This window comes from Tachysurus fulvidraco, chromosome 15 (assembly GCF_022655615.1).
Source record: "Tachysurus fulvidraco isolate hzauxx_2018 chromosome 15, HZAU_PFXX_2.0, whole genome shotgun sequence".
In the NCBI taxonomy this organism is placed as follows: Eukaryota; Metazoa; Chordata; class Actinopteri; order Siluriformes; family Bagridae; genus Tachysurus; species Tachysurus fulvidraco.
The window spans coordinates 3,264,590-3,291,008 of NC_062532.1; the positions used below are offsets into that span (position 1 = coordinate 3,264,590).

The 26,419-nt window shown below is 42.1% G+C and overlaps 1 protein-coding gene across 4 annotated transcripts; it reads right to left on the reverse strand.

The window, feature by feature from the left end:
* Positions 1-26,419, reverse strand: LOC113636481 (apolipoprotein L5-like). Of its 4 annotated transcripts, none has more exons than XM_047800724.1 (6): positions 26,279-26,419; positions 25,291-25,391; positions 23,898-24,485; positions 23,766-23,801; positions 19,941-20,039; positions 29-1,327 (listed from the first exon to the last, which is right to left on the reverse strand). In XM_047800724.1, the coding sequence occupies exons 2-6, from the start codon at positions 25,305-25,307 to the stop codon at positions 385-387; spliced, it is 1,683 nt and encodes a 560-aa protein (XP_047656680.1). In that variant the 5' UTR covers positions 25,308-25,391; positions 26,279-26,419; the 3' UTR covers positions 29-384. The 4 variants fall into 4 exon arrangements, with proteins under 4 accessions (XP_047656681.1, XP_047656680.1, XP_047656679.1 ...); XM_047800723.1 differs by lacking the exon at positions 26,279-26,419 and adding an exon at positions 25,543-25,911 and having other exon boundaries at positions 30-1,327; XM_047800726.1 differs by lacking the exons at positions 29-1,327; positions 26,279-26,419 and adding exons at positions 18,479-19,811; positions 25,543-25,903.

A 26,419-nucleotide genomic window follows, 5' to 3' on the forward strand; every position in this document is an offset into this window, starting at 1 on the left:
ACAATAGAACTGGGGATTTATAAATAATTAATAAACTTTAATAAACATATTTCACTTTTCTAAACTCTGTAGTTTTCTCTCATATCAAAACATATGAGAAAAACATTTTCATTATAAATCACACATCAGAGGAACTTTATAAATGTCCATTTAAACAGAAGAAATGAAGCACTATATAAGTAGAAGATGTTGAAGTTAATGATTCAGACCCAGAGCAGTTCAACACACTGAAGCAGATGCAGAACTGAAGATGTACAAAATGTGAAAGTTTTGTTCTGTCTGATTTCTGTTAACAGCATGAACATTTTATCCCAAACCTTTAAGATTACAGGAGGATCTGCAATGATTCATATTCAATACAAATAATCAATATTTTGGTCAAAACTATTCCATAAAAGTGAAAGGCTGCTCTAGGATTTCCTGATTGTTATTAAAGCATGATGTTGCGTTACACAAATGGTCATGGATCTTCTTCCACGCCTCCACTTCTGAGCGCCACAGAACTGATCTGGAGTGAATGAGCTGAGCCACTTCATTTTTGCTTCCTTTGGACAAACTGATACCACTTGCACAGATAACCAGAACGTCCAGACCAATAAAGAAGGCATTTAATCCAATAAACCCTGCCCTGGCTGACTTGGAGAGGGCCAGAGGAGTTCCTTTAGCAAGCTGCCCAATGTCTGGAAGATCTGCAGCCAACTGGGGGATGTTGCGAGCTGCTTTAGCTTCCTGAAGGCCAACATTAGCTGCTTTTGCAATAATCTCCTCACTTCTGAGAGCTTTTACAGCTGAAACTCCATCCACAAGGGCATCAATACCTTTCCCTACAGATACAGCAGATGCAGCCACTTTTACTGCAACTTTAACTTTTGTTAAAACATCATTTGCTATAAGAGACTCACTGCTGGCCACTTCCTCCACACAATCTTGGATCTTCTGCACATCTTCCATAAATCTAATGAAGATGCTGTTGGCATTTTTTCCATGATGTTTATTGACTGCCATTTCAGTGATGCCTGTAACGATGCTGTTAGCACCGCTGGTGACTCCGAGACCAACACCTGTGAGTGTGAGAGCCAAAGACACGCCTGCAGTAACGGGAGCGAGAGCTAAACCTACGATGGACAAAACACCTCCTGCAATACCGACTGAACTTCCAGCCACAGTGGAGATGTTGGAGCCCAGCTTCATCTTGTTCAACTGAACTGCAGCTTCATCTAAATCACTCAGGAACTGAAGCATTCTGGAGTGACGCTCACTAAATAACTTAATGAAGTCTTGTGCCTTCACACCGAACAGGAAAGTCAACCTGAACGACTCGTCCGTCCTGTAAGGAGAAGGTTCAGAAATATTTATAGCAACTGTGTCCATTTCAAAATAATAAAAACCGAAAAGTTTCAGAAGTAAATAAATAAATAAATAAATAAATCCTTTTACCTGATTTTGGTTAGCTGGAGTAAATGATCACACAGTTTCTGCTCCTCACTCATGATGAAGTCTAATTTCACTGAAGACTTCCCATTTATCCATCTGCAACATAATGCATGTGATGTTGCACATTAATTCTTCACATGGATGTTCTTCCATTATTTCATAACCACTGACAGTCTTCTGCTGTCACCAAGATAACGTTCAACTCTAAGTCACAATAATATTCCCCTAGACAGACTAGAACAATTATGGCCACAGATTTTTGCTGTAGATTCTACACTGCTGTACTAACACATAAAACCCTGCTCTGAACTTAATGCTCTGTTTTGTTGTAAATCACACAGCTATGACTGTTTCACCTGGTACCTTCTGAGCCATGTTTAGTGCCTTATTCTGTGGCCTAGTGATCAGCAGGTCATCAGTTCAAATCCCCATGCTAACAATCTGCCCCTAGTGACCCTTACTGTTTATGACTACTGTGTTGTCTTCTGTGCAAACCAGGAAATGTGGGGATAAAGTGCTGACATTCTAGACTGTGATTGTCCAAAAAAACTATTATAAACCTTCACTTTGTATGTTTAGAGATTTGAGGTTATATGGTGTAGGGATTACGTTGGTGACTGATCATATTACAGATGTTCTAACATCTGTATGTTATAAATGTAATAAATGTAAACATCTCAGATACAGAGCAGAAATGTCATAGAGACAAATTATATCATTTCTTAATGTATTATTATGTTGGGTTTGTAGAAGCCAACATTCTGATTTCCGTTATAAGCTTATTATTATTATTATTATTATTATTATTATTATTATTATTATTATTATTATTATTATTATTATTATTATTAGACAAAAATTTATTTTAAAAAATGCGGCCCAGGGCGTTCGAGCCACATGCACCAAATTCGGATATGTCGTAGACCCTGGTCTGAAGTTTGTTGCTTCTATTTTTCTAAGCGATCGGAATTCCGGCATTCCCGGTACGGAAGCTCAAAATGGCCTTTTTTCCCATAGACTTCCATTATAAAATTTTGAGGTTTATAACTCGGCAAGTTTTCGAGCGATTTACACCGAACTCGGACAGGTTCTTTAGGACATTACTACGGACAAAGTTTTATTCCGGAGTTCCGACGGAATTTTCGGTTTTCCGGTAGTCGACGATCGAACATCCCATAGACTTGAATAGGGAATTCCGAAAAGTCCTCTAAGCTCTCACACACACAATACATCCAACATTAAGAATTGCATGTAATGTTCTATGCAGTATAATAAGTAGAATCCCATAATGACTGCAGTAGTGACATGAAATGTCCAAACCCTCAGTAGCCACTTTTTGCCAAAAGTATTGGCACCCCACCGGGTATTATGGTGACGTCACTCGACACCACATGACGTCACGTGTAGCCCCGCCCCCAAAACAAGCAAAATCAAAAATTTGCACAACATGGACACGTTACATGCTCATGTCCGCTCACCATCAAAAGTATTGGCACCCTAGCGGTCCAGTAGCTTTCACAATCTTTCTGTCCACTCACCTCCAAAATGCCCCGGCCTTTGTGAATACTTGCACCGTCAAAGCCAACATCAAAGTTTGTCACGACGAACTTTACAAATCTAGTTAATTCTTCATTTCTATCATCAGAAATGATTTAATTTGTCTATAACATCTCTGTGCTGTGTGTCAAATGTTATGGTTATCTCTAATCTGATTGGTCACTAAAATAATCCCCACAAGATCTAATGTGTTTCGTCTCATTAGAGTGTGGTTCTGTTTATTGTGCACTTTTATTCACTTCCACTATATAACATGAATAACAAGAAGCTCCTGTCTGGATGATACTTACTCAGGAACACCTTCAGGGCCTGAGATGATCCTGGATCTGCAGAGACAGAAAACAGTTTGTCAGATCTGATTTGAAGCCATTATAAACCAACATGCTGTAATTATTAGGTCAATACTTACAAAAAAGACTCCATCTTCTTACAGATCTGCTGTGTGACGCGGATGTATTTTTCCAGCTGGAAGGCCAGGACTTCCACGTTGCTGAGACTCGGCAGGAAGTAAGCTCCATCGTCTCTCTTGAAGTAGACGAGGAGAGGAGACACCCTTCTGGCTGCAGAGATCACTGAGCGTACGGACATGGAACTCACTCCCTTTGGCATGAAGCTCTCGCCCATGAAGACGAACAGTGACGTGACGGCGAGCTTCTCCACTGCAACCAGGAAGTGTTGAAGTTTCTCCAGGCCTTCTAATGTGTTCTTCAGAACTTCTCCCAGCTCCTTCTCCAGCACCTGCCTTTTGGAATCTGCTTTAAATTGAGTTAAGCTACTTAGCATGTATTCGCCAAACGCTTTGGGCTTGTTCTCAGCCTTCTGAACATGCTCAAACTTCAGAGTGATTTGATCGGCCCGGTCTTTGATGTCTATCATCTTGTCGAGCTCGGTCTCTCTCTGTAGAGTCCATTTGGACTCTCTGTCACAAAACTCCTTCGCAGTCGCAGTGTATTTGAGAGTGTCTAAGATGTAGTCACTCAGCTGCTCCTGTAGTTTCTCTCTGTGGTAAAAACACTATAAAATCACTATATCATACTGAGATATAAATAAAAACAGATCAATATAAAATGTTGTTCATATGAACTAAAGCAACGGGGCAGTGCAGCTCTAACCAGCGCTGCTCCTTCAGTCGGTCTGTTGTGTGGATCAACATTGTTCAGATTTTATTTATTAACTGCTTACAAACTTCATGGTCTCATTTCCCCATAGAACTGAAAAATAATTCTATAAACACAGATCTGGTTTGGTGATGAGACTATTTGTGTATATTTGTGTACAGATAAATGTGATATACTTTTTTCAGACAGACCTGAGATGACATTAACATTCTATTACTGAGATAATTCACTCTACAGACCCGCTCACTAGCCGAGCTGCTGAATCAGTTTGAATACAGAGAAGATTATACTGTAATGGACAAATTATCAGTTAATAAACCACTAACCTGATTGTTTGATCCATTAAGATTTTCCTGAATCGGTTCCTCCTAAGGTCTAAATGTTGGAATGTAGATCACTGGTCTGTGGAATAATGTCTTGGTCAGGCAAGTTGACGTTGTGTTTTTCTCTCTGACTGTAAAACTGAGTGACTGTAGACTTCCTAAAATGAACGCTTCTCTTCTGCTTACAGACTGATACGTTAAACTGATTCTATGATAACTGAACAATTACAGACTTGTTTGCTCTAAACCAGTTTGTTCAGTAAAGTAAGTACTTTTCACTTTCTGTTCTGTGTGGTCATTTTAGATCACATTCCAAATTACTGAATGTTATTTTACAGAGTATTAAAGCTCTTGATGCTACATTTGAGCTGAAGGTGATTTATATCATGTACAAGGACAAACAGTGTCTCCTTTTGTCCTTCCAACAAACAATTAAAGTTAAACTGAACATAAATTCAGTGTACAGATCTGAAAAGGTGGGAAAAACAAAGACTCCAGTCACTTCATCACAGAACACTTCCTCAGATGAACTACTGAATCCTCCTGAACTCATATGAGTCCTCCTGTGATGAACGTTGACATGTAAAAGTGACCGTGTTTCTGGTCCAGATAAAACACACAGTATGTATAAAGAGAATGAGGAGCAGCATGATGTGAGTCTGACACAGTGCTCTCACTGACTACAGTGATTCAGTCTCTTCTACTGTAATTTTATTTATATAGCACTTTTAACAATGGACAAGAAATATGTTTGAGTAAAAAAATATAATGTCCGCAACACTGTTTAAACTCCCATATTTATTAATTTGTTAAAAAGCAACGTTTCGACCCTGCTGGGTCTTTTTCAGGGTCGAAATGTTGCTTTTTAACAAATTAATAAATATGGGAGTTTAAACAGTGTTGCGGACATTACATTTTTTTACTTTAGCAGTTTCTTTTGTCCTGCACCTGCCAGAAGGTGGGATGTGCAGTTCGATAATCAGAGAGAGAGAGAGAGAGAGAGAGAGAATGACTTTTTACAGCACTTTATTTACACAAGTCACATACCATAAAAATTCATGGTGACGTAATAAACAAACAAACAAACAAACAAACAAATAAATAAATATGCGAACAAATAAATAAATAATCAAATAAATAAATAAGTAAAAAATACGTGTTAAGATGGTTTCTACATGGGGTAAAACATGGGTGATTAGTTTAACTCTGGTACAAAGTTCACTTCTCCTTCCTCCAAAGAGCACAAACATTCTCCCAACACCACACACACTTTAACACGTCCACATCATTCATACTACTGTAAAACATCTAGACTTTATCAGCCTTTTTAACATTTTTGTATCCTCACAGTCAGTGTTCCGTGTAATCTGGTTTCTCCGGCTCAGGTATATTGCCATCTTCGCTTGACCGAGTATAAAGTTAACCAGTTGGCACCTGAACCTTTGTTTCCTAACGTATTTAAAAGCAAAAATAAAACACTGAACAGTAAAATCAACATAAAAAACCTTAAAACCTTAACACAAACAGTGACTGTAACCTGGAGCAGTAAATAAAAGCATGAAAAACAGTTTCTCTGTGAACAGAAAGGTCAGTCGTGTGTAACATCGGGGTTTAAAACAGAAATAAAGAGTTCACAGAGAGAATATAGTGTAAAATCCTCCACTGGAGCTCGTCAGCTCTTTTTGGTGTGTATAGTGTCTCCACTCTGGTTTAATGTCAGCATTAAAACCCAGAACATTTCTCCATGGGGTGTCAACGCTCACACTGCTCACAATGCTCTGCCTTCGACAAGTCTGACCCCATGATGTTCACGAGCTCCCTGATCATCACAATGCACGAGGAGATTATGGTTCTGGACAGTGCAGGAATGGTCACACTGGAGATGTCCAGTCGCCCACCATACACCAGAGGCTCCTCCAGCAACCAGTGTAATGTTTGATAGCCATTGTTATGTTTTTTAAAAATGTTCCAGATTAGTAGTGCCACTGTGCGCGAGTTTTTCAGATGGGTCAGGTCTCCCTTTTTCTACAACAGGGTCAGGATGGCTCTCCTGCAGCTTGAAGGTGTATCTGACCACATTTCACACTGTCCTGTAGGACCTCCAGCACGTCCTGCCCTATTACTGCCCAGAAGAACTCTACAGGGAGATCGTCTATACCTGGCGCCCGCCCGTTCTCTATGCCTTGGAGAGCCTCCTGAAGCTCAGCCAGTGTCAGCTACCTGTCCATCTCACTTGCTACTGACTCTGAGAGCTTTGGCAGGGCCTTGAGGAAACTCTCCTCCACTACCTGCGCCCCTGACTGCTCACTGCTGTACAGCTTTGAATAGAGCTAATTGCCTGCTTGCAAATTTCAGCGGGCTCTGACACTAGATCCCTTGATTCTGTCCGCACAGCATGCATAAATCATTTCTGTCCATTCTTTTGATCTAAACTGAAGAAGAACTTAGAAGGAGCATTCATAACCGTAACACTTTTAAAGCCGTGAGCAGACCAGTGCTCCAGAAAGAGTGAACGGGCTGGCAGAGCCAGGTGGTATGGAGATGGGTATCTGTGTTCCCAGATAGTCCCATTTTAAATAGTTTACTCTGAGTGATGTGGATTCTGTGGATGGTTTTATATTGTATGAGTTGTAAATTGGTGTTGGTGGTCATGTTGAAGGTGTTTCTACAGATCTGTGTCCATAAATCCGGGTCTGAAGGTAGCGTGAGGTCGATATCCCATTTTTCCTTGGGCAGGGTAATTGTGGGGTTAGATGAAGTGATGAGTCTGTAAAGTTTAGATATGAGTTTTCTTGGGTGGTTGGCTATTTCCATTAACTGTTCATTGGTTTTAGAAGGCTGTAAGGTATTAGTTAAAGTTATTTAACTATCCTCTTAGGGTTTTTTATCTTTCCAGTAAAATTGAGTGATGAGAGAGTCTAGTTTTTTGAACCAATAGTCTGTCGGAGTAATCGGAATCATTGAGAATAGGTAATTTACATTTACATTTACAGCATGTGACAGACCCCTTATCCAGAGCGACGTACATAAGTGCTTAAATCTCTAACACTGAATACATTAATGCTGCTCACTAGGTTACAGACTTAAGACACCATGAGTTTAAAACATTTGTTCAAAGTTACAATGAAAAAGTGTCAAAGGTTTTTTTTTTTAAATGCAAAAGATAAGGAAAGAAGTGCTAGTTGTAGTGTTTCCTGAATAAGTAGGTCTTCAATCGCCGCTTGGAAATAGCCAGTGACTCAGCTGTCCGGACCTCTAGGGGAAGTTCATTCCACCACCTTGGTGCCAGAACAGAGAAGAGTCTTGTAGTATACTTGCCTCTTACCCTGAGAAATGGTGGAGCCAGTTGAGCAGTGCTGGTAGATCGGAGGTTGTGGGGTGCAGTGCGAGGAGTGATGAGGGCTTTGAGGTAAGAGGGAGCTGGTCTGTTTTTGGCTTTGTAGGCCAGCATCAGTGTTTTGAATCGGATGCGTGCAGCTACCGGAAGCCAGTGGAGGGATCGCAGCAGGGGGGTGGTATGGAGAACTTTGGCAGGTTGAAAACAAGCCGGGCAGCTGCATTTTGGATCATTTGCAGAGGACGGATTGTGTTCATAGGTAATTAATCTGTGGAAGAGTCTTCATTTTAACTGTTGCGATACGGCCTATGAGTGTAAGTGGGAGCTTGTTCCATCGTTTATAATCATCTTCTACAGTATACTCTTGAGAAGTGGGGCATAATTGAGGTTGTATAGTTCTGACATCTTGGGGAGATTGAAATACCTAAGTACTTGATGTTGCCTATGTTGAGGGGGAGGGAGAGATCATGAATTGCTGAGTTCACACCGTCTCCTGATAGCGGAAGTATAGTTGATTTGTTCCAATTGATTGTATAATGAGCGACTTTGGAGAATTCATTAATGACATTGGGATGATTGGGATGGAGTTTGTAAATATAATAATAAATCATCTGCATATAGACTAATTTTGTGTTGAGATTTGTTGACTTGGATTCCTTTAATTTTTTGGTTTTGGCGTATTGCTACAGCAAGTGGTTCTATGAATATGGCAAAAAGGGATGGAGAGAGTGGGCAACCTTGTCTAGTTCCTTGGTGCAAGGTGAAGCTTGGTTAAGTGATCCCATTTGTGACGACTGTTGCCTTTGGGGAAGTGTATAGGGTTGTAATCCATTGGATAAATGACTTTCCAAAACCAAATTTACGGAGTGTGGTGAATAAGAATGTCCATTTGACCTTGTCCAATGCTTTTTCTGTGTCTAATGATGCAATTATGGTTTCCTGTGGCTGTCTTTGTGCGATGTTGATAAGGTTGAAAAGTCTGCGAATATTATTTGTTGCGTTTCTGTTAAAAGTTGGTGATAAAATATCCCAAAAGTGTTTGTAAAATTCCACCGGTTGTCCGTCGGGTCCAGGTGATTTGTTATTTGACATGATTTGTAATGTTCCACTATTTCTATCTCCAGAGCTTTCAGAGATCTGGCAATGTCTCTTGTGACATTGAGAGTGTACTGTTGAAAGAATTCTTTGACTTGTGCTTTAGTCACATCCCACCACTGCTGTAGGGAGTTAAAAGCTGCCTTCTCATGTTTAAAATAATTCAATAAAAAAAAATACTCTCTAAAATTAGCATCTTCTAAAAGAGCAGTGTTAAAATGCCAGTAGGCACTCAGGTTTTACATTCGTTTTAGCAATGAATGCACTGAACCATGCAGTGATCCGAGATGCCTACTGGAAAAATAAAACACTTTGTAAAAAAGTCAGCTGATGCTTAAAACCATAAAATCGATCTAATCTCGCCAGGGAGATTGTGTTGTCTATGCAGTGGGCCATGTGTACTGTCTCTGTTTCTTGTTTAAATTTCTCCATATGTCACAGAGATTGTGGGCCTCTACCAACTCCCACAGGCGCTTACGGGAAGCTGAATGAGGTTCTGTGTGATTTTTGTCTATACTTTCTGCCATGCAGTTAAAATCACCTCCCAAAACTAAAAACACTGCAGTGCTGCAGCTTAAAACAACATTGTTGAGTTTGTGTAAAAAAAACTCCTTCTCTCCACTGCACTGGTGGGAGTGTAAACACAGATAAAACACCTCACTCTCATAAAAAGTGTTCACTTTTAAAAGCCTCCTGTTTAAAACCTCTAACCCTAACCCTAACCCTATTGTGTAAGATACAGGAATAAAATTTCTATTAAAAAGCAAGGCAACACCACCACTAAGTGACGTGTTATGGCTTAAAATCACCAACCCATCCCACTCCTTCACCCAATCAGCGGCATTACTCACGTCGCTGTGGGTTTCCTGTAGCAATACAACATCAATACGCTTCTGCTTAATAAGTTCGTATACTTTTGCTCTTTTTACGTGTTCCCTTGCTCCATTTATATTAAAACTTGCAACTTGAACTCTGTTCATTAAAAAGAAGTGTAAATAAAACAAACAGATCATTAAAAAAATAAAACACACCACACACTTTATCAGTCATCATCAGTTTTCCCTATTGACCTTCGTTATCAGTTTTTTAATCTAAAAAGTTCCTGGTTTTTAATCTAAAAGCACCTTCTCTTCTAAAATGCTTCACGTCGTGAACAAACTGCTTGCGGACTGGGAAAAACTCTTCAATAGGAATGTTCTTTTGCCACTTAGTTGTTCTTAAAAACTCCTTAATAGCTTCAGAACTATAAGCAACATTTAACAGTTCTTTCTGAGACTCTTGGTTAAATACTGAATCAGACATGCCATCTTCACTGTCTGATTCGTCTACTTTTAACTCCTTCCTAGCCTGTTTTTTTCCTTTTTCCCTTACCTCGTTTCTTTCTCTTTGTCAGTACTTTGAACAGGGGCTCATCTTCCATCTCCACGTCTCCCCCATCCCCTTGCACTGGTGTAGTGACCGGTGTCTCCTGGCGACAGCTCTGCACCCCTGTGCCTGCCTCTGCCAGCACAGGCAGCTCCAGCACTACTCCAGAGTCGACTGTGACTTTCTCCGTTTCGCAGTCTTTCTCCTGGCCCGGTTCAGCCGAGCAGGGCTTCTCTGGGGTGGGTACGTCACTCTCACGCTCCCTAGGCCCTGGTGCAGCAGCAGTTGCAGGGCTTTCCACAGCAGGCCGAGCTGTAGCCACAGGGGGAACGGCTCCAGCAGGCTCATCTGCATTCTGCCCCGGTCGCTTGGAGGCACTGGGGTCACTCTGTCTTTGAGGACAGGTGCGGACAAGATGTCCTATCTGGCTACATTTAAAACATTTTATATTTGTTTGAGTGGAAACAAAAATGTTGTAATCAAAGTTCTCGATCCTGAACTTAAAGACCGCGTTCAGGTCATTCCAACCTTCATTTAAATCTTAAATGCCAATCTCCTTAAAGACACCAAGTGCTTAACTAGTGGGGACTTATAGCCGAGCGGGATTTTCTTCATGGGGGAGACGGGTCGCCTGTACCGAGAAAGCTCTTTCAGAATCGCCTCATCTCTAATAAAAGGAGGGACATTTCATAGCATGACTTTTTTGGCAGGAGAACTGAGTGTGTGTGTGTGTGTGTGGGGGGGGGGGCAGTATGTATTCATTATTTATAACAATTCCTTTCTGGACCAGTTTAGTTACTTTGTCAACATGGTTGAGAAACACAACGATAGCACTGTTCATGCGGGAGGCAGAGACAATGTTCTCATGCCCCACCACATCTCCTATCGCTAGCACACATTCCTCTACACTCGCCCCACACACCACCCTGACACCGTGCTGGGGAGTCAGACTCACATGCTCGGAGACACCATGCTGCTCATATACACGCACACACGCTCACACACACACACACACACGCTCACACACTCACACCCTCACACACAGGAATGCTAGAATACATACACACACACACACACACACACTAGATTATTCCTAGATGTTTTGAGGAAAAACTTGCAAAAAAACGCCGAAAAAAATTGGCAAAACGCCAACCGCTCTCACACGTTCCACACGCCACACTCACTCTTCCGCCATGCATGCGCAGAGAAAGAGAGAGAGAGAAAGTTAAATATAAATAACATGTATCTGTACAGTGTTTTGTTTAGTTTATTGTTTATGAGATCAGTAACATGATGTGATGTCTGATGTAATGCACCAGTGGCCTGTTTCAGAAAGGAGGTTAAGTGAAAACTCTGAGTATGTTAACCCTGAAACGAGGGAAACTGGGTTTTCCATTTCAGAAAGGGAGGTGTGTTAAACCCGAGAAAGCAGGTTCAGTTAAGCCTGTTTCTGAAAGAGAGGTAACTTATACTCAGAGTCAGTTACCATAGTAACAATGAAATGAAATGATTTCAGACAACAGCCTTACTGCACTCTGCCTTACTGAAACTTGGATTAAACCAAATGATTACATCGGTCTAAATGAGTCTACACCATCAGTATATATCAACAAGCATGTGACACAATCTCACCTAAGGCTTTGCACAGCTTTACAAGTACAGGACAGGAAGAGTTAGATAAACTTATTACTACAGCTAAATCAACAACATGTTCACTAGACCCCATCCCAACTAAATTACTGAAAGAAGTGTTACATAAAGCTGGTGAGCCTCTTCTTAATATCATCAACTTCTCGTTATCTTTAGGTTACGTCCCGAAGTCTTTTAAGTTGGCAGTTATTAGGCGACTCATCAAAAAACCTAACTTAGACCCTAATGAACTATCAAATTACAGACCCATCTCACACCTTCTGTTTATGTCTAAAATACTAGAAATGGTTGTGTCTGTTCAACTGAGCTCCTTCTTACAGGAGAGCAACATCCTTGTAGAGTTTCAGTCAGGTTTCAGGCCCCATCATAGCACAGAAACTGCACTTGTTAAAGTTACAAACGACTTGTTCTTAGCTTCGGACCAAGACTGTATGTCCCTATTAGTTCTACTTGACCTTAGTGCTGCATTCGACACTATAGACCACAACATTCTTCTAGATCGCTTACAATATTACACAGGTATTCATGGTCAGGCTTTAAGCTGGTTTAGATCCTACCTGTCTGACCGATACCATTTTGTAGAATTAAATGGTGAATCCTCCAGTTTATTACCCGTTAATTATGGGGTCCCTCAAGGATCAGTTCTAGGACCTCTGCTTTTCTCTATATACATGCTTCCATTAGGGAACATTGTTAGAAGACATGAGATTAGTTTCCATTGTTATGCTGATGACACACAGTTATATATCTCATCAAAACCAGATGAAATAGCCACAGTGTCCAAATTAACTCAGTGCCTTAGAGAGATAAAAAACTGGATGAGCTGCAACTTTCTATTGTTAAACTCCGATAAGACAGAAATACTACTCATAGGTCCAAAAACCAGTACACAGAAGCTCTCACAACTTAACTCCGATTTAGAGGGATGTACTGTTACTAGTAGCTCGACAGTGAAAGACCTGGTGTTTATTAGACAGTAACTTGTCTTTAAACTCATATCACACATATTACAAACACAGCCTTCTTCACCTTAGAAATATCACCAAGCTGAGAAACATCCTGTCTGTATCTGATGCTGAGAAGCTAGTTGATGCCTTCATGACCTCTAGACTGGACTATTGTAATGCATTACTAGGTGGTTGTCCTGCATCTTTAATAAATAGGTTACAGTTAGTCCAAAATGCAGCTGCCAGAGTTCTCACTAGGACAAGAAAGTATGACCTTTAACCCCAATGTTATCATCTCTACACTGGCTACCTGTTAAGTATAGAACTGATTACAAACTGCTGCTACTTACGTACAAGGCTCTTAATGGTTTAGCTCCCATGTATCTAACTAGTCTTCTAACACGTTACAATCCTTCACGCTCTCTGAGATCACAAAACTCAGGACTTCTGCTAGTTCCCAGAATATCTAAGTCTACTAAAGGTGGTAGAGCGTTTTCTTATTTAGCTCCCAAACTTTGGAATAGTCTTCCTGATAGTGTTCGGGGCTCAGACACACTTTCCCAGTTTAAATGTAGATTATAAACTCATCTCTTTAGTCAGACGTACACATAATACATCCCATAATATCATGCACCAGTACATCAGAATTGCAAATTTTATGAACAGCAGATATGTTAATCCCTCTATGCTGCTTTTCTCTTTCACACCCATCCCGAATCATCCAGATATTGTACCAGCTCCGATCATCTTCCATGCGATGAAGATTTTGGACCACTGAGATGAGGCCGACACAGCGAATCCTGAGACATCCAGAGATCTACCAGCTACACTTAGACTCTGCTATAGTAAAAAGATGTGAACTCCATGTGATCTTTTGCATCTATACAAAATTTGTTAGCCTGTACATTTACAGTATAATCACACCCTCCAGTGTCACCCAGATGAGGATGAGGTTCCCCTTGAGTCTGGTTCCTCTCAAGGTTCCTTCCTTGCCACTGCTGCCTGAGTCACCTCAGACTTGCTCATTGGTGATAAATACATACAGATTGTAAACTAAATTTAACATTAATCTTTAATTTTGTATTCTATGAATCTTTATATTATTCTTATAATAACCCTTTTTTCTATGTTTATGTTCTATGAAGCTGCTTTGAGACAATGTCAATTGAAAAAAGTGCCATACAAATAAACTTGAATTGAATTGAACAGTTAGCATACAGTAGTAACTTACACTGTGAACCTAACCTGGTCGAGAGCAGGTTTTCTTCAGTAAACCCAGAGCTGAGGTGCAGAGGAACTGAAAGCTCTGTTCCCCATAGTTACAAGACGGACAGAGGGAACGATGAAATGAGTGGAAGAAGAAGACCTAAGAGTGCGAGTAGGTTTTGGAGTATGAAGAAGATCAAGGAGATATGAAGGTGCAAGATTGTGGATAGCTTTAAATGTTAGAAGAAGAATTTTATTTTATACTTGATACGAAAATGAATGGGAAGCCAGTGTAGCTGTTCCAGAACAGGTGTAATATGATGGATAGAGGGAGTACGAGTGATAATACGGGCAGAAGAGTTTTGAACGAGTTGCAGCTTATGAAGGGTTTTGTGAGGAAGCCCAATAAGAAGAGAATTACAGTAGTCAAGCCGGGAGGTTACTAGACTGTGAATAAGAGTGGTGGTAGATTGAGTGGTGAGAAAGGAACGAAGCCTATTGATATTTCGAAGGTGAAAGTTTGCAGCCCGAGTAACATTATTTACATGTGAGGTAAAAGAAAGGGTACTATCAAAGATGACACCAAGACTCTTAACCTGAGATGAGGGAGCTATGAGAGATTCATCAATGGAAATAAGAAAATTCTAAAATTTGTTAAGCACAGTTTTTGTGCCTATAATGAGAAATTCTGTTTTATTACTATTTAGTTTAAGAAAGTTGCTGAAAACCATGATTTTATGTCAATGAGACAATCAGAAAGAGCAGATGGATGAGTTTGGAATGTGGTTTTGTGGAAAGGTAGAGCTGGGTGTCATCCGCATAGCAATGAAACTTAACCTGATGTTTATGAAAAATATGTCCAAGGGGTAAAAGGTAAGTAATAAATAACAAAGGGCCAAGAACAGAGCCCTGGGGTACACCAGAGGTAACGGAAACTACAGAAGAGGTGAATGATTTTAGTTGAACAAACTGTGTGCGATCAGAGAGATATGAATGAAACCATTTCAGAGGCGTGTTGGTGATGCCAATAGTGGAAAGCCTGTCTAAAAGAATATCGTGGAAAATGTGGTACGGTTTTTCTTTACAGTCAATAAGATGCATCCATAATCTCATCCATCCTTACATCAGAAACAACAGCCATCTCGGTTCAACAACAGTTCATTTATTGAGGAGTCTGATGGCTTGTGGAAAGAAACTGTTACACAGACTGGTCATGAGGCCCGAATGCTTCGGTACCTTTTTCGAGATGGCAGGAGGGTGAAGAGTGTGTGTGAGGGGTGTGTGGGGTGAAGTATGTGAAAGTGAAAGTGAGGTGACGTGCTGATGAGACCCACCACGGTCGTGTCATCGGTGAACTTGATGATACGGATTGATCTGTGCATTGCTGTACAGTCGTGAGTCAGCAGAGTGAACAGCAGTGGACTGAGCACACAGCCCTGAGGAGCTCCAGTGTTCAGTGTGGTGTTGCTGGAGATGCTGTTCCCGATCCGGACCGGCTGAGGTCTCCTAGTCAGGAAGTCCAGGAATTCAGTTGCAGAGGGAGGTGTTCAGTCCCAGCAGCTCAGCTTCCCAATCAGGTGCTGAGGGATGATTGTGTTGAATGCTGAACTAAAGTCTATGTACAGCATTCGTACATAAGTGTGGGAGGCATCACTATCACAGGAAGGTGAAGCTGTCTTGTAGTTTGTGATCGCCTGTATGCCCTGCCAAATGCGCCGGGTGTCTCCGCTGTCCTGGAAGTGGCTGTGGATTGTCTGGGCATGTGCAGGCTTTGCCTCTCTGATGGCTCGGGACAGTTTGGCCCTTGCTGTTCTTAGGGCCGCCCTGTCCCCTGTTTTGAAGGCTAGGTCTCTAGTCTTCAGCAGCGCACACACTTTAGCAGTAATCCATGGCTTCTGGTTGGAGCGTGTAGTGATGGCCTTGGAGACATCAATGCACAATGTAACTGGTCACTGACGCCGTGAACTCCTCCAAGTTGGCGGAGTTGCCTTTTGTTTGCAGCCTTTCTGAAGATATTCCAGTGAGTGCACTCAAAGCAGTCCTGAAGAACAGAGGTGGCTCCTGCTGGCCAGGTTTTCACCTGCTTCAGAACAGGTTTAGAGTCTGACAAGTGGTCTGTATGCTGGAATTAGCATATGAGTAGCCAAGGTGTGGGTGGGACTCTGCACGGTACACGCCGGGAATGTTTGTGTAAACAAGATCCATCGTGTTTTCACCTCTCGTAGCAAAGTGTTGTGTTCTCTTACAATTTAATTGCTATTACCATTTATGTTCACTAGGTGGTATATGCACGTTAATAGATGTCACATGGTGTTAGTGCTAATGTGAGGGAAGTAAAAAGAAGCACGTAGATGTTAAGCTACAGCTCGTGTAGCACTTACACAAAGAGCCCGTTTAAGGACGTGATGGTTCAGTGGTTAAGGCTTTGGGTTACTGATCAGAAGGTCGGGGTTCAAGCCCACAAGCTGCTGAGACATCAACGTTGGGTCCTTGAGCAAGGCCCTTAACCTCATCTACTCCAGGGGCGCTGACTATGGCTGATGCTGCGCTCTGACCCCAGGCTCATAATAACTGAAAACTTAAAGCATTTCACTGTGTGTTGTACGTGACAAATAATATGAACTGATTTGATTTGATTTGAATCCATCCTCTGGGCATCAAGAGAGGGACACCATGAACAGGGTATGAACCGTCTCACACACACACACACACACACACACACACACACACAGCCTACAGCACATGTCCTGGAGGTCCGAGGCTAACCACTAAACCATCATCACCTTCTAGTGTACACATTTTATTTCTAAAAAATAAGTCCATGTTCAGTGTGTAATAATTTATACCTGACAATAGAACTGGGGATTTATAAATAATTAATAAACTTTAATAAACATGTTTCACTTTTCTAAACTCTGTAGTTTTCTCTCATATCAAAACATATGAGAAAAACATTTTCATTATAAATCACACATCAGAGGAACTTTATAAATGTCCATTTAAACAGAAGAAATGAAGCACTATATAAGTAGAAGATGTTGAAGTTAATGATTCAGACCCAGAGCAGTTCAACACACTGAAGCAGATGCAGAACTGAAGATGTACAAAATGTGAAAGTTTTGTTCTGTCTGATTTCTGTTAACAGCATGAACATTTTATCCCAAACCTTTAAGATTACAGGAGGATCTGCAATGATTCATATTCAATACAAATAATCAATATTTTGGTCAAAACTATTCCATAAAAGTGAAAGGCTGCTCTAGGATTTCCTGATTGTTATTAAAGCATGATGTTGCGTTACACAAATGGTCATGGATCTTCTTCCACGCCTCCACTTCTGAGCGCCACAGAACTGATCTGGAGTGAATGAGCTGAGCCACTTCATTTTTGCTTCCTTTGGACAAACTGATACTGTCTTTACAGATAAACAGGACGTCCAGAACAATAAATAAGGCATTTAATCCAATAAACCCTGCCCTGGCTGTCTTAGAGAAGGCCAACATTAACTGCTTCTACAATAATCTCCTCACTTCTGAGAGCTTTTACAGCTGAAGCTCCATCCACAAGGGCATCAATACCTTTCCCTACAGATACAGCAGATGCAGCCACTTTTATAACTTTAACTTTTGTTAAAACATCATCTCCTATAGGAGACTCACTGCTGGCCACTTCGTCCACACAATCTTGGATCTTCTGCACATCTTCCATAAATCTGATGAAGATGCTGTTGGCGTTGTTTCCATGATGTTTATTGACTGCCATTTCAGTGATGCCTGTAACGATGCTGTTAGCACCGCTGGTGACTCCGAGACCAACACCTGTGAGTGTGAGAGCCAAAGACACGCCTGCAGTAACGGGAGCGAGAGATAAACACACACACACACACACACACACACACACACACACACACACACACACACACACACATACACACACATTTTATTTGTAATTTCACTTTGAAAAGAAACACAATCTGAATGGAACTGAAAAAAATGCACATAACACCAATGTGAGTAGAAAGAAGAAGGAAAGTGCTCAGGGTTTAATTACTGATGTTACTGTGGGACTCAGAAAGCAGCTCTTTTTTTTTGCAAACAAATAAAAGTATATTGTGTAGCCTGATTTAATGTGTGTTTAATCCACAGGGGCAGATCTTCAGGACCCCGCAGTGACTGAGCGAGTCGAGACATATTTCACTCACTTCTGTAAGACACAGTATAAGAAACAGGAGAAGATGGAAGTGTGCAAGATACTACAGAAGTTTTATTGTAGACTCTTTTACTTTTGTATTCAGTCTCACACACATACACACACAGACACACACACACACACACACACATAGACACACACACATACATACACACACACACACATACATACACACACACACACACATACACACACACATACACATTTATAGTGACGATCACGAGTTGGTCGACTGTGTGCACCATAAACTGTGGTTTATTACATTCAGAAGTTTACAAAGAGTTAAGAGTTAAACACAGAAACACACAAATGAGTGAGTGAAGCGTTTGATTGACAGGAGAAGGAGCTTCCTGTGTGATTACTTAACTTTACAGTCATTCTGAAGGATTAATCAACACCTTGTGATTGTCATCAACCTAAATATTAAAATAATCAGTGTTATTGTCTATAGTTTAATTCCCAGTTTCACCAGTTAAACAAAATAAAATCTGAACATGATAAAGATGGAAATAAACAAGTCTCAGACATAATGAAAGCTGTGGACTACATTTAGCAACACCACAATCTTAACCCAACATAAAGTAAAGGGGTCTGAAGCATCTTTAACATCCTGCTTGTGAATTCAGGGTGATGTTAAGGAATGAAAGGCTGCTCTAGGATTTCCTGATATCTATAAAAACATGACATTGCGTTACACAAATGGTCATGGATCTTCTTCCACGCCTCCACTTCTGAGCGCCACAGAACTGATCTGGAGTGAATGAGCTGAGCCACTTCATTTTTGCTTCCTTTGGACAAACTGATACCACTTTTACAGATAAACAGGACGTCCAGACCAATAAAGAGGGCATTTAATCCAATAAACCCTGCCCTGGCTGACTTGGAGAGGGCCAGAGGAGTTCCTTTAGCCAGCTGCCCAATGTCTGGAAGATCTGCAGCCAACTGGGGAACGTTGCGAACTGCTTTAGCTTCCTGAAGGCCAACATTAACTGCTTCTGCAATAATCTCCTCACTTCTGAGAGCTTTTACAGCTGAAGCTCCATCCACAAGGGCATCAATACCTTTGCATACAGATACAGCAGATGCAGCCACTTTTACTGCAACTTTAACTTTTGTTAAAACATCATCTGCTATAAGAGACTCACTGCTGGCCACTTCCTCCACACAATCTTGGATCTTCTGCACATCTTCCATAAATCTGATGAAAATGCTGTTGGCTTTTTTTCCATGATGTTTATTGACTGCTATTTCAGTGATGCCTGTAACGATGCTGTTAGCACCGCTGGTGACTCCGAGACCAACACCTGTGAGTGTGAGAGCCAAAGACACGCCTGCAGTAACGGGAGCGAGAGATAAACCTACGATGGAAAAAACACCTCCTGCAATACCGACTGAACTTCCAGCCACAGTGGAGATGTTGGAGCCCAGCTTCATCTTGTTCAACTGAACTGCAGCTTCATCAAAATCACACAGGAACTGAAGCATTCTGTTGTGACACATACTGAATATGAAAATGAAGTCTTGTGCCTTCACACCGAACAGGAAAGTCAACCTGAACGACTCGTCCGTCCTGTAAGGAGAAGGTTCAGAAATATTTATAGCAACTGTGTTCATTTCAAAATATTACTAATACTAAACCTCCAAAAACAATCTGGCCAGAATCCTCCAAATGCAAGATGGATGGATGGAAAACTTTTACCTGATGTTGATGAGCTGGAGTAAATGATCACACAGTTTCTGCAGCGACTCCTCACTCATGATCAAGTTAAACTTTAGTGAATTTTTCCCATTTTTCCATCTGTAACATAATAGATGTTGTGGGTGTTTGTGTGATGTAAAATATACTAAAACCAACATGTCTTCAGGTATGTCAGGGTTTAAACAAATGGCTCTCTCTTTTATAAAGAATGTTTTTGTAACGAGTCTGTCTGTGTTTTCCCTTGTTTCTGTCTGCTGTCATTCCCTGCTGTTAATTGTTGATCCCGCCCACATATTTGTTACCATGGACATTAACTGCACTCATTCTCTTCCCCAGGTGTTTTGTCTTAGTCTCTGATTGTCTCTGCTTTGTCATTGGTTCCTGTCACCTATATATACTCTGTTTGTCCACTTCCCTGGTGTGAGTCGTTGTTCTCTTCCCCAGGTGTTTTGTCTTAGTCTCTGATTGTCTCTGCTTTGTCATTGGTTCCTGTCACCTATATATACTCTGTTTGTCCACTTCCCTGGTGTGAGTCGTTGTTTTGTTAGTATGTGCTGTGGGGTTATGTCTGTTCCTGTTTCCTGTCCTGCTCAGTGTTCTGATCTGTTTTGCCTGCTTGTTTGTTACCCGTTTCTTGTTTTGTGATTATTAAAACAGGATTAACTGCACATGGATCCGCATTCGCCTTTGTCTCACCGTGTCTCATCATGACAGTTTTAGGCCCATTGCCTTTCCTCTAAACAAGACATTTGATACCTAGAACAGATGTGTCAAACTCAAGGCCTGCAGGCTAAATGAGCTGAAAAGCTCTGATTATCTCACAATAAATAAGTCAAAAGGGTGCACAATAAACTACATTTCCCATAATGCATGCCATGAAGTGATGGTATCCCACCACTAGGTGGCAGTGTTTCCACATCAGTGCTATTTTCCGAATTAAGAAATACAATGATCCCAAAATGTGCAGGAAGAGAAAAAATTATGCAGATGGAAGGCAGTTTCAAGAAAGATGGGAAGGTGATTATGTGTTTGTGCTTCAAGGAGAAAAACTACACCAGGTTACATATTTAACCCAGTTCCATTTCGAGGGAATGCAACGCTGCATCACTGCTGACACTATGGGAACGCCAATACCCACGCCACCACGCACCAATCGATGACTGTGCCAGAGGCCATGAGAGAGCACGAGCAGACTGGGAACAGACCATCAATGGCCCTGCAGGACCTGGGACCCTGGAGTGGGGTCCACATCCAGGTTATAGAACCTGATAAGGGTGTGCGGAGAGGACCAACCTGCCACAACACAAATATCTTCAAGGGGGACACCCCTGGCCAAGGCACTGGACAAGGCAATACCCCTAGCAGAGTGAGCCCTGATGCTGAAAGGCGAGGAATGACTGCACACCTCATAGTCCTGAGCTAATGGTCTCCACTACCCAGTGCACCAGGTGCTGCTTGGAAACTGGATTACCCTTATTCCGGTCCCCAAAACAGACAAAAGACTCCACGAGATAAAGCAGTGGACATAAGTCCTCAAGGCCCTTACTGGGCAAAGCAAATGCAGCCTCTCTTGTTCCGCCGACTCATGGGGCGGTGGACAGTAGGCCTGCAGGATGCCTGGAAATCCAGCCCTCCTGTTCACCTTATTGACATTTCCTGCCCTGGGGTGCAGAATGGCCTTGGACATACTAGGGGGAAAATCCTAGACAGGCGGATCGACAAAGCCTGCAAATCACCCACTCTCTTTAGAGAGGCCAAGGCTAGGAGCAGATCCAAATTCAGGGTCAGAAACTTCTCAGAGGCTGACTCCATGGGCTCAAAGGGGGCTTCCAGCAGCCCCTCCAGGACCACCCTCCCAGGAAGGCGCAGTCTGTAGGATGGCCCCAGCCGCCTGACACCACGCAGATAGAGAGAGACCAGAGGGTGCCTACCCAAGGAGGCCCCGGGGACAGGTTTGTGGTTCACAGTGATGGTGGCCACGTACACCTTTAAAGTAAATGGGGACAGGCCCAGGCAGGTAAGTGGATCCTGACAGTGTTCTTCACACCAGAGGTGAAAAAGCCTCCTCTTAAGAGAATATAGATTCGTGGTGGAGGGAGCCCTAGCATTCAGCAGAGTCTCAGTCACCTCAGATGAGAAGTCTGCCTCTAGGGACTGGCCCCCCTCAGGGGTCAGACCCGAAGCTTCCACAGCTCGGGGTGGGGTGTAGGATTGCCCCCTGCACCTGAGAGAGGAGATTCTCCTTGACGGGAACCTCCTTTGGACTGCCGTTCAGGAGGGAGGCTCAGACCATGAATCAACTCAAGACCCGGTCATGGTGCACCCTGGCAAGGACTCGCGGAAACAGAGCTACCGGGGGGAGCCTCGGCTACATTGATACTGAGGCATCCACGCCCAAAGAGGCTGGATGAGAGAGTGAAAGGCACAGTGGGCAGTGTGTCGACTCCTTGGAGGCGAACAGATTCTCTTCCGCCCGGCCGGAAATCTGCCAAATTCGGTCCACCACGTCGGGGTGGAGACATCACTCCCCGGGCCTCAGCACCTGCCTTGACAGGAAGTCTGCCTCCTGATTTACATGCTTTGGAATGAAAATCACTCTCAGCAAAAGGAACCTGGTCTCTGCATAGAGCAGAATCTGCTGTGCCAACCTGAAACAGGGGCACAAACCCAGACCACCCTGATGATTGATATAGGGAACCACCACAGTGCTGTCTGTCCGTAATAAGACATAGCAGCCCCTGGGGTGTGGAAGAAAGTGTTTCCATGCTAGAAACACAGCCCTCATCTTCAGGCAGTTTATGTGCCATGAGAGATAGGGGCCCTCTCATAGACCATGGAACAACGAAATATACAACGCTTTCGGAGGGGAACATGCTCTATTGCCCCTTTCCTTGGGAGCAAGAGAAGTTCCTCTTGGAGGAACACCGCCTGGTGCCTGCCAATGATCATGGGCAACACACCCTGAAAACACAAAGGACGGGATAAGAACTGGATCCTGTAGACTTTTCTACAGTACCCAGGACCCACTGAGACACACCTGGCAGAAGTTTCCATGCTGCCTGGTTGATTGATAGTGGTGTCAAACTCGTGCAGACCTCCCGGGTGCCCTGAAACAGCACAATGACAGGTGCTAACCCACAGAGATCTGTGCAAGGAAGAGGAGCAGGCACAGACCCTTGCTCCGCTTGCTCTGCTTCCTTTAACTCAACCTGAAAACCCCATGATCGGAGAGTACGCAGAAGGAATCCCTCACAATGCACGCAGCCGGCTCCCCCAAGAGCCGACCGGGCATGCTCCTCTCCCAAACAAAAAACACAAAGATAGTGCGTATCATCCCCGTGATAAAGCAGGGGCACAGAGGCATGCAACTGTTAACATGCTTTTTTCGGATTGCAACATATTTTGTCTCTCTGCACTAGACAGACAGGACAAACATTTGACACACATACTCAGAGCGCTTCCTGAAAACAAAGAAGCTGGAGTAATGTGACGTAGATGCCCTTATATGGACTTACTGGTGCTTAATCACTTCGTTACATGTCCTTCCCAAGCCATTAAATTGGCGTGTGTGCATGGAGAGCTTTAGACACAACTTCCTCACAGAAGCATTCCCATAGCGTCAGCACTCACGCAGCGTTGAGTTCCCTCGAAAGGGAACCAGTATGTCTTTTGTGTTATGAGGCAGTTACAGTTGTCAAAAAGTACAATCTAATATAATAATAAAAATAATTAAAATCCAGAGATATTTAACATTAAGGAGTATTTGCATTTGTATTTGCAACCCCTTGAAACAACCCCCCACACCCCTCCCTGGATGATACTTACTCAGGAACACCTCCATTATATGAAATGCTCTTGGATCTGCAAAAAGAACATAGAGTTTATAAAATTCCTCTTGTGTGTAACAAACAAAAGCAAGGACATGGAGTCTTTTTAGAGTAAAGATGTGGTCAATACTTTTTCTCCATCTTCTCACAGATCTGCTGAGTGACGCGGATGTATTTGTCCAGCTGGAAGGCCAGGACTTCCACGTTGCTGAGACTCGGCAGGAAGTAAGCTCCATCGTCTCTCTTGAAGTAGACGAGGAGAGGAGACACCCTTCTGGCTGCAGAGATCACTGAGCGTACGGACATGGAACTCACTCCCTTTGGCATGAAGCTCTCGCCCATGAAGACGAACAGTGACGTGACGGCGAGCTTCTCCACTGCAACCAGGAAGTGTCGAAGTTTCTCCAGGCCTTCTAATGTGTTCTTCAGAACTTCTCCCAGCTCCTTCTCCAGCACCTGCCTTTTGGAATCTGCTTTAACTTGAGTTAATCTATTTCGCATGTATTCGCCAAACGCTTTGGGCTTGTTCTCAGCCTTCTGAACATGCTCAAACTTCAGAGTGATTTGATCGGCCCGGTCTTTGATGTCTATCATCTTGTCGAGCTCGGTCTCTCTCTGTAGGGTCCATTTGGACTCTCTGTCACAAAACTCCTTCACAGTTGCAATGTATTTGAGAGTGTCTAAGATGTAGTCACTCAGCTGCTCCTGTAGTTTCTCTCTGTGGTAAAAACACATGGTTATATCAGTACCTGAAGCTGCCCTACTGTACAAACTGAGCTTAAACTCTAAAGTCATCACAAGCTGCACATTAAATAAGTGTTGGTTTGTAGAAGCACATGAACACTGAGGGATAAAACTGAATAAACTACATGATGTGTTCAATAACATAGGGAAGTTCTCTGTAATGAGTGAGAGCAGTAGCTCATCACACCACTCCAACTTCAACCAGAATATAACAGCAACACACATGACGTTTATTACTGTAATATTATTTAATAGGACCCCCAAAGTCCATTGAGGCTCAACTAGAACCAGGAAGTGTTCAAACACTTAAGAGCAGTGACAAATAATCAAGATAAATTCTTACAGATGGCATATGAACATGTCTACAGAATACAGATAAGAAAATCATTGTGACGTACAGAACGTGCTGTAATCAGATCACATATCAGAGCAAATAAAGGGCGAAGCAGTGAATACAAATGACTCTTATCTTACTCTCAGTCTCTCTGTGTGACGTCTGAACCCGGGATGTTTGTGGAATTGTTTTATGTCCAGACTTTTAACTCTGACATGATCTGGGTTCAACATTATATACTGAATTTAAAGCAAATAAAAATTGTAATTTAATTTGCTCATGGAGATGAAAAATCAGTCGAGTGAAAGCATGAACGGTGAAAAACCCAAGAACAGCAGATTTAGACCGTTTAAAAGCTAATGAGTGGGAGATTAGACAGCGTTTATGGAGCATGTGCAGTACTACATTTACATATCAAACTTTTAACTCAATTCACAACTCAAACCTGATTTTGGAGAACATCTTCAACTGAAGTGTAGTTTATTAGTTTCAGGTCTTCTTCAGACCCACAGCATGGAACATGGAGCAGTTTCTCCTTCTTCTTCCCTGTAGATTAAAGAAGTCTTAAAGCAGCAAGTTTTCTTTTGTCTGAATTTGTTTACAACAATAAACGACCTGAAACCCTGTTTTTCACCTGCAGGTGAGATGTAAAGTTAGAACAACAACAAACGACACAGAGTCGAGTTTCTGACTTTACCTTCAATTCTGAATCAAACTTCTAGAAAACTGCGTAAAAAAGATAAGAAGAAGAATAACAAGATCTGTCCAATGTCTTCTGTTGTCTTCCTTAAAAACACGACCGTCTTCACAGCTGTAATGTTCAAACCAAACGACTCTTTTCAGTGAGTCAGTGGATTCGACTCATTAATGATCATTTCCTTCTCACGCTGACGTTTCGCTATTTACACAGAATATGGAATAGGAATCAATCCTGAGCTTTAATAAGTCAAAGCACCGAAACTCCACTGAAATATTTACAGATCCTGTTCGGAATGAAGCAAATGAACCGAAGTGTTTACAGCTCAAACCGGATTGTTCAAAAGAGTCGGTAAAGTGACTCATAAGTTTCACTTTCTTTTCTGTGACGTTTACACGTGACTTTATTCCGCCTTCGTGTTTCTGTCGGTTAGTTTCCAACTAAGACGTTACACGTGAATTACCTATTATATAAAATCAAACTTAGTTAGATGTCTTAATGTTTTTTAAGAGATATAATGACTACTGATGATCTGTTGTGTGTTAATGATTCATGTATAAAGTCATAAACACAAACTAATCCTCAGACAAATCAAACAGCAAGCTACAAAAATCAGGCAATCAAATAAACAGTTAACTTAAACATGACATTTTCCTAAAGTTAGCAGCTAACACTGAGGTCACACACACATCTGTCTCACATACAGTACAGAAACGTCATCATGATGTGGCTTTACCTCAGACATACATGTGGTGTAGGAGCTCACGGATGTGAAAGAACTGAACACTGAAGTTCAGGAGAAGATCTCGTCGTCCTACTGCACAGAAACCAGCCCAATGTTTGTGTGAATGAATCACAAGCTCCGGTCACGAGTCTG

Excerpts from the sequence above, each read along its gene's own strand:
- LOC113636481 (XM_047800724.1), bottom strand. Across the intron at positions 20,040-23,765 it reads TATAATGGAGGTGTTCCTGA|ATGGAAAAATGGGAAAAATT; the intron begins GTAAGTATCATC and ends ATTATGTTACAG. Across the intron at positions 1,328-19,940 it reads CTCCAGCTCATCAACATCAG|GACGGACGAGTCGTTCAGGT; the intron begins GTAAAAGTTTTC and ends TTCTCCTTACAG.